The 12347-nt window shown below is 42.9% G+C and overlaps 1 protein-coding gene across 6 annotated transcripts in view; it reads left to right on the plus strand.

The window, feature by feature from the left end:
- DNAI3 (dynein axonemal intermediate chain 3) overlaps positions 1-12347 on the plus strand; it is a 65514-nt gene that overhangs the window by 27830 nt on the left and 25337 nt on the right. For 3 of the 6 annotated variants that reach the window (XM_083444852.1, XM_083444851.1, XM_083444850.1), the window contains one exon: positions 12059-12216. In XM_083444852.1, the coding sequence (XP_083300978.1) occupies positions 12075-12216 (142 nt within the window). In that variant the 5' untranslated portion in view covers positions 12059-12074. Of the gene's footprint in view, positions 1-5466; positions 5574-12058; positions 12217-12347 lie in introns of those variants that run through there. The other 3 variants (XR_014512317.1, XM_083444848.1, XM_083444849.1) reach the window with 2 other exon arrangements.

The raw sequence follows: 12347 nt of genomic DNA on the forward strand, positions 1-12347 counted from the left end.
AACTGGATGTACATTTCCAAGTGTTATGTGTTGTGTAGGCTCCTATGACTCCTTCAGAGGCGGGGCGAAGGGGCTTGAATAACTCAGAGAAGCTATGAGCTATGCCATGCAGGGCCACCCAAGACGGAACAGGTCATAGTGGAGAATTTTGACCAAACTTGATCCACCTGGAGCAGGAACTGGCAAGCCACTCCAGTATCCCTGCCAAGAAAACTCCATGGACAAAGACAACAGGCATATAAGAGTTACAACACAGGAAGGTGAGCCTCTCTGGTCAGAAGGTGTCCAACATGCTACTGAGAAAGAGTGGAGGACAAGTAGATTCAGAGCTGATGAAGCAGCTGGGCCAAAGCCGAAAGGTCGCTCAGTTGCAGATATGCCTGGAAGCGAAAGGAAAGTCCAATGCTGTACAGAAAAATATTGCATGGGAACCTGGAATGTAAGAACCATGAACCTTGGTAAGCTGGATGTGGTCAAAAATGAGATGGCAAGAATAAATATTGACATCCTGGGCATCAGTGAACTAAAATGGACGGGAATGGGCGAATTCAGTTCGGATGACCATCATATCTACTACTGTGGGCAAGAAACCCGCAAAAGAAATGGAGTGGCCCTCATAGTCAACAAAAGAGTGGCAAAAGCTGTACTGGGATGCAATCTCAAAAATGAAAGAATGATCTTGATACGAATCCAAGGCAGACCATTTAACATCACAGTACAGTGGTACCTTGGGTTACAGACACTTCAGGTTACAGATGCTTCAAGAAGAGATGGCAAGAATACACAGAGGAATTACACCAGAAAGATATGGATGTCTCGTACACCCCAGGTAGTGGGGTTGCTGACCTTGAGCCAGACATCCTGGAGAGTGAAGTCAAACGGGCCTTAGAAACCACTGCTAACAAGGCCAGTGGAAGTGATGATATTCCAGCTGAACTATTTAAAATTTTAAAAGATGATGCTGTTAAGGTGCTACACTCAATATGCCAGCAAGTTTGGAAAACTCAGCAGTGGCCAGAGGATTGGAGAAGATCAGTTTACATCCCAATCCCAAAAAAGGACAATGCCAAAGAATGCTCCAACTACGGCACAATTGCGCTCATTTCACACACTAGCAAGGTTATGCTTAAAATTCTACAAGGCAGGCTTAAGCAGTATGTGAACCAAGAACTCCCAGAAGTGCAAGCTGGATTTCGAAGGGGCAGAGGAACCACAGACCAAACTGCAAACATGTGCTGGATTATGGAGAAAGCCAGAGAGTTCCCGAAAAACATCTACTTCTGCTTCATTGACTACACAAAAGCTTTTGACTGTGTCGACCACAGCAAACTATGGCAAGTTCTTAAAGAAATGGGAGTGCCTGATCACCTCATCTGTCTCCTGAGAAATCTCTATGTGGGACAAGAAGCTACAGTTAGAACTGGATATGGAGTAACTGATTGGTTCAAAATTGGGAAAGGAGTACGACAAGGCTGCATATTGTCTCCCTGCTTATTTAACTTATATGCATAATTCATCATGTGAAAGGCTGGGCTGGATGAATCCCAAACTGGAATTAAGATTGCCAGAAGAAATATCAACAACCTCAGATATGCAGATGACACAACCTTGATGGCAGAAACTGAGGAGGAATTAAATAACCTTTTAATGAGGGTGAAAGAAGAGAGCGCAAAATATGGTCTGAAGCCCAACATCAAAAAAACTGAGATCATGGCCACTGGTCCTATCACCTCCTGGCAAATAGAAGGAGAAGAAATGGAGACAGTGAGAGATTTTACTTTCTTGGGTTCCATGATCACTGCAGATGGTGACAGCAGTCACAAAATTAAAAGACACCTGCTTCTTGGGAGAAAAGTGATGACAAACCTAGATAGCATCTTAAAAAGCAGAGACATCACCTTGCCGACAAAGGTCTGTATAGTTAAAGCTATAACAAGATGGTTGGACAGTGTTCTCGAAGCTACCAACATGAGTTTGACCAAGCTGCAGGAGGCAGTAGGAGACAGGAGTACCTGGTGTGCTCTGATCCATGGGTTCACGAAGAGTCGGACAGGACTAAATGACTAAACAGCAACAAGGCTTCTATGATGTAAGCAATGGGCCCCGCCTGCTAGCCTGCTCCCTAAAATATTACTGGTTTGCTCATTTCTATATATAGGGTGCCTACATTCTGCATGTGCAAATGGCTTTAGATACCTATTAGGGCCATAAATTACCATATAGCATATATTCAACACAAAAAACAGCAACAATTTGTTGTTGACAAAGGACAGCTGGACATATAAAGGGCCCCATTACCTTCACTAGCTTAGGGCCTCGTCAAACCTAAATCTGGCCCTGGTTGGCACACACACACACACACACACACACACAAACACATTAAAATATTTGAAGGGCCTGGGTCCCCCAAAGTTAATGGGCATTGCCATTCAGATGGTGTGTGTGTGTGCCACATCTTGCGATTGATTATGTGAAGTGGGGTTTTCCTGGGCCCCATAATATGTGATTCAAGTTGGCACCCCTGGCTTGAGCTGCTAGTACAGCTAGATTGCTGCCTGCAGCGGATCTAGCTCTTATCTTATGGACAAAGGCAGCGTGAGGTTATTATTATTTTTCTCCCACCCAGAGGGTACAGTCCAGGGCAGTCCAATTTTCATACCAAGGGTTCTTTGGCACAGAATGTGCAAGCCGCACAGCGAATTACATTTCCACGCTGTAAATTCAAGTGTTTGGAATATATTTAATATGCACACAATCAATATATTGAACATATATAATTAAATGCAGCATTAATGTCTTTAATAGAGGTAGTTATTAAATAAATTTGATACACAGATGGATGAGTTTCATTAGCAAAGCCAATTCAAAAAGAAAGAAATCAATTTTAAGGCTTAAATATGTTTTTTCTTGAATGTTGCCACCATTCCAACAGAACGCAGAAAAACAGGTAATATAGACTGGAGAGGTGCTGCAGTTCTGTTCAGCTGCACAGATGGGTGGGAGAGAGGAAATTTATAGCATCCTAGGAATACACCCATCCTTGCAGAATGTGAGCTGCATTTACTATTGTAGACTAATTAAAAGGTACTTCCAGCAAGTATTGAGAGTCAGTACTTTAATAATAGACCTCTGGGAGAAGGGAGTGCCACAATGATTGTTCAGTTAAAAATAACTTTCTAAATCCCTTTTGCTGTTTGAACTTGTTGTACTGATGTCATAAGGACACTTGTGGTAGAAGAAATGAGGGAAGGCAGTATCTGTGGTATACATAGTGCCTAATAGACCAAGATCTGCCCCTTCTGCCCAGGGGGTTATAGGTGGTCAGATGCTGGAACAAAGGCATAGTGTCCCCTGTGACATGTCTGGGTGAGGTGGCAGGCCATTAACCTGCCTGGATAGCTCGGTTGGTTAGAGAGTGGTGCTAATAACGCCAGGGTTGCAGGTTCAATGCCCATATGGGACAACTGCATATTCCTGCATTGCAGGGGACTGGACTAGAGTCAGACGATTCTCAGGCTCCCTTCCAACTCTGCAGTTCTGCGAATGAAACATATTATAGCTACGGAAATTCCATATCAAGTTATCAAGGGCATCCCCTTGTGTTCTGCATTAAAGCAGTCAAGCCTCTAGTTTATGGCCACATAAACTCCAGGTTTTAGATTATGACTGGATAGCATTACACACTTGCACTTTTCTCATAGGATACGGGCTATGGAATGCATATTTGGCCATCACTGCCATCTGAGCTACTTCCAGGCACACCTGCAGACCCAGAAGCACTCCAAAGTAGCAAACTTGGGAGCATCCAAATCCTGTCTCCTCATGTACAGTGTGAGAGCCAGTGCAGTGTAGTGGTTAAGAGTGGTAGTCTTGTAATCTGGTGAACCGGGTTCACGTCTCCACTCCTCCACATGCAGCTGCTGAGTAACCTTGGGCTAATCACACTTCTTTGAAGTCTCTCAGCCCCACTCACCTCACAGAGTGTTTGTTGTGGGGGAGGAAGGGAAAGGAGAATGTTAGCCGCTTTGAGACTCCTTCGGGTAGTGATAAAGCAGGATATCCAATCCAAACTCTTCTTCTTCTACACACAATGATTCTTATGACCTCTATTCAGCTTTAGTTATCTCACCTACAGCTGGTGTCCCACCATGGCCAGATTTATTGTTAAGCTCATAATGCACAGTATAGTTCCACCTCATAATTATTAAAATCCCAGAGGAATCCAGGGGATTGGGACAAGAATTCCACAGGGCAGAAAGTGTGATTTCAAGAGGACTGAAACCTCTACATTTCGTAGTTTAGAAATTAAGCACAAGATGGATAAGTACACAAAACTTCCTGTAGTTCTTGCTCTCTACCCAGGAAATTTGGATATGGTTAGTGTTATTGAATAGTGAAGGAAAGGCTCTCTATACAGTCTGTATTGGCATTACCATTTCTTCGTAATTAGTGTATCAATGCAGTATAGCTTTAGGGAAACTTTTAATGATTGTAAATCTTTCTCTCCCCCCCCCCTTTTTTTTTTTTGAGCTATAGGTTATCACATTACCCATTACAATCAATTTAGAAATTCAAGATCAGTCTCACTGGTACCAAGATGTCGAGATTTATTCATTTTATTCGTCATAGCCACCGTTTTAAAAGATGGTGACCAAATGATAAGATTTGAAATATAACCCGAAATAAGTATCAACCTGGGCACCTTGGGAATTATTTTTGTTATTTAAAAGTCTCTGGAAATACATTGGTGTTATAAAGATGTATGGAGATACGTGGTTTTTTAAAAAGATGTACAGTCTTTGTGAAAACATTTTATGTAACAGCAATCGTGTCAGTCGTTCCTCGTTCTCTCTCCCTCCCAAATTCAGGAAAGAAAACTGCATGCAAGTTTAGTTCCTGAATCTTTAATGAAATCTCCTTTTCGGTCACAAAGTAACAATTATAGGGAGCAATCTCTTGCTAGGGTAGAGCTACTCTGAATAGCTCCCTTTGACTGCATCTCCGCAGATGTAATCCAAATAACACTCAAGTATAATTAAGCTCTTGAAAGTTATTAGATGAGCAAGTCAGCCACAGACGCGAAGGCATATTTTGCTGCAGTGATCCAGCCGCCTTCTCTGGCTTTCCCAATGGCTCAGCACGTTTTATCTTTCGAATTAAAATTGGAAATAAAATACAAACGCTTCAAGGAAAGGAAAAAAAAAAAAGAACTGCAAGCTGAAAAGTGGACGTTTGGTACTTCAAAGGAAGCGCCAACAACGAGCGCCAATGAATCGCACCCCAAAAGAAAACTACAATTCCCCCTCCTCTTTCCACCGACGGCTGCGAGATGCCCAAAGCAAGTGCATGCTGGGAGTTGTAGTCCTCTCGATGTTTCCCAGCGTCGTTTGTAGAAGCGTCCAATGGCTCTTTCCTCCAGGAGGGGCGGGTTAAGCCCGTCGAATGCTTATTGGCTCTCGCAACTGCCAGTCTTTAATAGCAACTGTTGATCATAGCAACTGAACGACACCTGCTGTAGGAAGGCGGCATTCAGATTGGGAAGCGGACGGAGGGTGGGGGACGCTGCAAAGCAGGTAAGGAGCGGGGACAGTGCAACTTCGGGCGGGGGGGCAGCTGCGTTGGGGCACCCCAAGTCGCCCGTGGAGCCAGCTAGGTCGCTGACCGGGAGCTTGCAGGTTGCAGCCGGAGTGTGCAAACATGCCCTAATTCTTTATCCGTGATATTCCTTCAAAGGCTTTCGTTTCATTGCCTTCTCATCTAATTCCCTAGAAATGCACCTTCAGCCGTGCTGTGCATGCCTAGTCACCAGTCTGAATATACTCTTGCACCCAGTGCTATTTTTCTAGGAAAAAGAGGTGCTGGAACTCCTCATGAACGCCTCCCTTGTTCTCTTATAATGGCAATGGCGCCCACCGGTGAGTCCCAGCTGCGGGGGGGAAAAACCCTGATTGCACCCACTGCATAGATGGGGAACTGATGGCATGCTCTCGTCCTGCCCAGATCTAAACACTCAGCTAGCCCATAATTATACTTCGAGTTTAGCTTGGCATCTGTTTATGTGAACTCCGACCTACACTGTGCTACTTCCCTCTGGCTTAAGGAGGTGGAAGAAACAGAAATGCTTGATTCAGGGTTTCCCAAACTTGGGTCTCTGGCTGCTGTTGGACTACAATTCCCATCATTCCTAGCTAGCAGGAGCTGTGGTCAGGGTTGATGGGAACTGTAGTCTAAAAACAGCTGGAAACCCAAGTTTTGGGGTTTGGGAAACCCTGCAGAGGCCACATCCACATGGTTTAAAGCACATTACTTCCCTCCAGGGGATGCTGGGAAGTGCAATTTACCACACTCACAGAGCTGCCGTTCCCAGAATCCTCTGGGTGAGGGCATGCTTTTTAAATGTATGGTGTAGTTGTGACAAGAGCCGGAGATGCTTCATTCATCTGGTGAAGGCTTTTCCAGAGCTACTGACTGGGAAGAGGCTACTGTGGAGGCTTATTGACTACAATGGCAGCACAGTCAAACAGGGAGTTTACTAATCAGCTGCACCTGCAAGTGAAGTGACCATTTTCAACACATGTGTCAGGGTAGGGGAATTACAGAGTCAAGAAAAGTGGTAATCTGCATAGGGCAGGTTTGGGGACCCAGTTCCTCTCCAAATGTTGCTGAACTGCAACTTCAGTTATCCCTCGCCATTGGTCATGCTGACTGGGACTGATGGGAGTTGGTGTCCAATGACTTCTGGAAGGTCACACAAGTTTCCCCCGCCCCTGACACTGAGGAATATTACACAAAACCAGGGCTTTTTTTCACTGCAACTCAGTTCCAGCACCTCTCAAGTGGGCACCATTGCCATTATAAGAGAACAGTGGAAGCATTCATGTTGAGTTTTGGCACACCTCTTTTTCTAGCACTGCACAAAACTGATCCTAAAGAAAGGAAGGGAGGGGAAAATAAATAATTAAATCACACATTATGGTTGCAGGATCAGTAATACGTCAGGAGATATAGCTTGATAGTGGCCCAGAAAAACTGGTTGATGTTTTCTCAGTCAGAGTGACTGGTTGGGAGAGATATGAAGGTTTCTCAAGCATTAATTTTGCATGTGACATATGCCTGTCGTATGGAGCAAAGATGTTTCAAAGAGACAGAAGGCAAAGTTTTTTAAAAAGAGAACTAAAGAATATTAAAAAAAATAAAAATTGTTTCAATGTGCACTCAAAAACCCTTACTATTCTCTACCCCACATGGCATCTATAAAACATAGATCTGTAGTGAAAGCTGCTTAAATTTGTTTCTGGGTAAATCTGAAAAAATGTACAAGCAGATTACTTCCAGAGGGTTAGTGATATTTTGCTGCAGCAAAACAAACCATAGAAACTTGTGGTGCTTTAAAGATTAACAAAAGTATGGTGACCCAAACTTATGTGGATCGCAGTGTATTTCATCACATGCTGCTGCTTGTCTGGCAGTGATATTCTGAGCATATTTCCTGTTGCAAAGGCACAAAGTAGCACAGCAGTCCAGTGCACAATGTAAATCCATTCAGTAACAAACATGTAAAATGATTATCACCTGCAGGATTCCTGTGTGCGGTTGTGTAAAGAACTGCAGCCTAAAATGATATGACCATGGTCTGCAGCCTCTGATATTTAGTACTAAACCCTCTTTCATACAGACCATGGTGAAGATCCCCCACTTTCATTTTCAAATGATACAGGATTCCATTCCACATGATGCAAAATATTGAAATGATTAACCTGACTTGAGTACTGTTATTACCTTAAGTATATTAGCAGCAAGGCCTTCCTAGGACCAAGTGCACAACAGTTGTCTTCGCAGGAAGCTCATTGGAGGAGCTGGCTGGCTAGTTAAAGGACACCTGTCTTATTTTGTAGTTTTCCGCTTCTGTAGAGATTATCCCCATAGCAACCTTGTGAGGTAGGCCAGGCTGAGAGACTGTGGCTGGCCCAAAGTCACCCTGGTTGAAACCTGGTCTCTCCGGATCTGGCCCAACACATCTTTACATTACACTGACTCTCTTTACCCCAGTTTTTGACGGCTCTCTCTCTCTCCTCTTCCATTCATGATGCGCTCACTGAAATGGTTGAGTTTCTCTCCATTCATACCCCATTCATACCTTCATTTCCCATTACCTGGATTCACCAACTGGGTTTTTAGAAATCAAGGGCTTTCAGGAAAAAAATACCAGAGTCATAGAAATATATTATGTGGCTGCTGTACAAATTTCAAGGTTAAAATTAAAACACTCAGATAGTAGATCACTTCAGTACTCAGATATTACGTATATCTTTTCAGACTTTAGCTGTAAAAATATGAGGCAGTTTGTTTTCTGACAGAAGCATGGATCTTCAAGGACTGAGATGTCAAGCACATTTGTTAAAAAGAACTTCATGTTTTACACCTGTGTATTCTGATGATTCAGTTCTTTCATAATGAAATAAATTACAGTCTTTAATGGGTACTGCACATAAACGTGATGTTTAAATAGTTCAATCTGGTCACCGATTAATCGTTCTTCCTTCTTGGTACAGACATCATCCATGTCTTTGCTGATAACTAATTAACTTTCCTCCCCTTGAGCACCTAGCAACATGGTAGTTTAGTTTCATAACGCTAACTATTTCAGCCCATTAGATAATTGGAAGAACATACTTCTCTGTTTTTGTTACTTTTAAGTTAATACAAAATACTTAGATACAAAGTTAACAGCCGCCTGTAGTTCTACTAATGCACTGTCAGTTCTAAACATTATTTCATGACTCAATATTTAGGTTGGCTAAATACACAACTACAAACACCCGAGCTAAAACACTTAACAGTTACCTTTTGCTCAGATGACAGTTTCATGGAAAAGTGTTTTTAATTAGCCCAAACCGGGGGGGGGGGGGGTGTTGAGCAAAATATAATTATATTTTTGAGCTGCGGTTCCAAAAGACCAAACATTGTCTACCTAAATAAAGGTTGTAGGGAAACAGCAGAGGCCCTTAGGAGCCTTTGTCACAATCTATTGGGATTTTTTTCCACCTCAAGTGAACTGCATTAATTTTATATTTCTGCTCCACAGCACTCATGTCAAAGAGTGCAGGAGGAGTTTAAAGAGCTGTTCCTTCTATTGACTCAGAGTAAAAAGATTGTGGCAGGACCTTTTCATAAACCACACCCTCAGATCTAGATGTTCTTCTGTAATCTTGGTTGTGTCATGTCTGGCTGTGGTTACTGAGCTAGGGGAGTTATTTAACATGCACAAAGCTATTATGATTATTTCGCATATTACAGGGCAGAAGTTCTAGCACTTAAAATAGGTCCTGATGGTTGAGGGTTCACATATAACCCTGTGAAGATGCTCCTTTGTGCCTTCCACCATGGACCAAAATCATCACGCTTCTAGAAGGCTATGTCTGTATTTGAGCTTTTGGGGTGTGGTTCGTACGATCATGCAGTTTCTATTTTGCCCTACTTTACATAGCTCTGGCTATTTCTTAACACTGTCTGCCCAGCCATCCAACATTATTGATTGTAGCCATTAGCTACTGATGCTGTATTAATGAGCTCCTCTCACTCATTCTTGATATCTGGTATTCTCTTTCCACTTTCCAAAGTTTCAGCACTCAAAAAGAAGGATCAGAGTTACATGCATTTTTTTTAACAAGTCAACAAAAACAATACACCATAGCTTTAGGGCAATCAGTTTGATAAGTCGCTGTTTTTAGGAACTTTCTGCCTTGCCTTGTAAACCGCTTTTCTAAAATTAGCTCTGTGATTAATCTCAGAAACGCCAGTGTTGTCTTTGTTCATGTGACTAGACTGTTTGGATTACTTGAGAGAGAAGCAAATCACATGTTCCAATCTGTGGTTATTCCAGTTCCCTGTAAAGTGGCGATTGACAGAGCTTCCCTAGCCACCAACTTGATGCTTGGGTCATCCTTTGTGATTTTTCCGGACCCTGGATGTATGGTTGCCATCTTTCAAAAAGAGAAAATCTGGACACAAAAGTTGTTGAGCTTTCTTTGGCAAAGTTTGTCTGAGTTTTCCTGGGCATTTCAGCAATTTTGACTGTTTCTGGGGCTGAGTACCACCTATGTCTAGGAAATTCTGGACACATGGCAAAGTGTCCAGAAAGTGACCTGAAAGTCACACCGGGAAAGAAGCGAGCATTTGCTCAAATCTCTCCATGTGACATCAGGCTTAGCAGTTAACTTGGGTTGGATTGCATCCTATGTTTCCCATCTCTTTTGTCATCCGCTTTGTTAGAATTCGGTTTCTGGTATAGCATTGGGTTAAACACGGTGACACTTTGAAAAATAAATAAAAACAGTGACTCAAATTATGAAGCTGCTATTTCGTGTCCTGTTATGCACATCATTTCCACATGATGGTGCTGGAGTTATTCCCCCCCATACACTTTTTAAAAATCTTCCTCCATTCATCTTTTCTGTATAAGCGATTCATTAATGCTTTGTTCTTAAGAACAGAACCGGCTGCTTTAGCAGAGCTATGATTTCTATTCAACCAGCTTGACGACTTTAGCAGCCCCTTGCCTAGACCCCTGTCTTATCATCGTAGAATCACTTGAGTTGTAAAGGACTATGCAGTCAGCTATTTAGTCCAACCCGGCGTCACATTTAGGTGTGTTGATTGTCTCGGGAGTGTTAATGAAACAGCATGTAACCTAATAGATTTGCCCTAAGCAACCTTGCAAGGTCAAATAGCGCACAGCTATGCTCAACCCAAGGAGCATCCTCTGTACTTTGTTGTTGTTGTTGTTATTATTATTATTATTATTATTACTATTATTATTATGCAACCCCTGCAAGCCAAGGAGATAAGTAACTAATACGGCCTTTAGAAGACATCTGAAAGCAGCCCTGTATAGGGAAGGGTTTTGTTGTTGTTGTTTTTTTTAAAAAAAACAGTTTAATGTTTTGTTATGTTTTTATATATGTTGGAAGTCACCCAAAGTGGCTGGGGCAAGCCAGGCCTCTGATGGACAGGGTATAAATAATAAAACTTGTTGTTGTTGTTTGTTGTTATGGAATAGGATATTCCTGTTTTCATCAGAGAATTATCAGAGGGTATATTACAGTTGTACACCACCCTTCCTCCAAAACTAGCCTAGAGTGGCAAATCTGAAAAGCAATTTCAATACAGATTCAGACTTGGAAAAATCAGAGGGAGGCAGGAAGGCTTGTTGGAAGAGGAAGGTATTCAGTAGGTGCCAAAAGAAAACAAAGATGGTGCCTTTCAGGGAAGGGGGAGGGATTACACAGCATTAATTTCTTATGCAGAGCCGACCTGCTGTTAAGATGGCATCTGTAGGAAGCCCTAGCCTGTTGATCACAGTGATCAGCTATTCTGGTCCTAAGCTGTATAGGACTTTGTTCACCAAAGCAGTATCTTCAGCTTAACCTGGCAGCTAATTGGCAACCAGTGCAAGTCTTTTGACAGTGGGGTGACATGTTGGCAATGTCCCGCCCCAGTGAGGAGTCAAACCACTGCATTTTGCATCAGCTGAAGCTTCCAAACCAACCTCAAGGGCAGCCCCACAAAGAGTGCATTGCAGTAAACCAGTCTGGAGGGGACCAGCACATGGATGACAGTGGTGAGTAGTCTGGGCCTCTAGCGATAGAGGTGGAGCCAGGAGCACCCCACAGACTATGAACCTTCACTTTCAGGGGGAGAATGACTCCATCAAATGCACACTTGGAAACCTCAGAGTCAGTTTATTGGCCCTCATCCAGCCTTGAGTTCAGGCTCCTTTGCAAGGAATTTTGGGGTGCAGGTTTTTGGATTTTACTGCTTGGAGCAGCAAAATTACTTGGGCTAAACTGAAGCAAACATCGTTCTGCCTCAGTAGCACAAAAGGCAACCTTTTGCCAACCTGGTTCCATTCTGCTGTTTTGGACTTCAACTCCCATCGGTCTCAGCCAGCACTGTCACGCAACTAATGGGATGTAACTATCATGTTATGAATGAGTTTTTAAGCCACCCCCCTGAATTCCGCCTCATTATCCACATTGATGTGCCACCTGTTTTCCAGGCAGAAATCTTTCAAAATGGCTGAAAGTGCAGACACTCCCGTACCACGTTCTGCTCCTGGTTCAGCGAAGAAACCTAAAGCTAAAGGATCGCCGAAACCTAAAAAGTCGCCCAAAGGATCGCCAAAAGGCTCACCCAAAGGGAAGCAAAGAAGTGCTGGTAAGTATAATACTGCTGAACTGTGGAACTAAAGAAAGTAATTTATTGGGAATTTGGATGCCAGGCAACAATACGTGTGACGGTATGCCCAACAACATTTCTCTGTGATCTTTTCATGGTTGTCGAACGGA

The sequence above is a fragment of the Podarcis tiliguerta genome (assembly GCF_965153285.1).
Source record: "Podarcis tiliguerta genome assembly, chromosome: 6".
Taxonomy (NCBI): domain Eukaryota; kingdom Metazoa; phylum Chordata; class Lepidosauria; order Squamata; family Lacertidae; genus Podarcis; species Podarcis tiliguerta.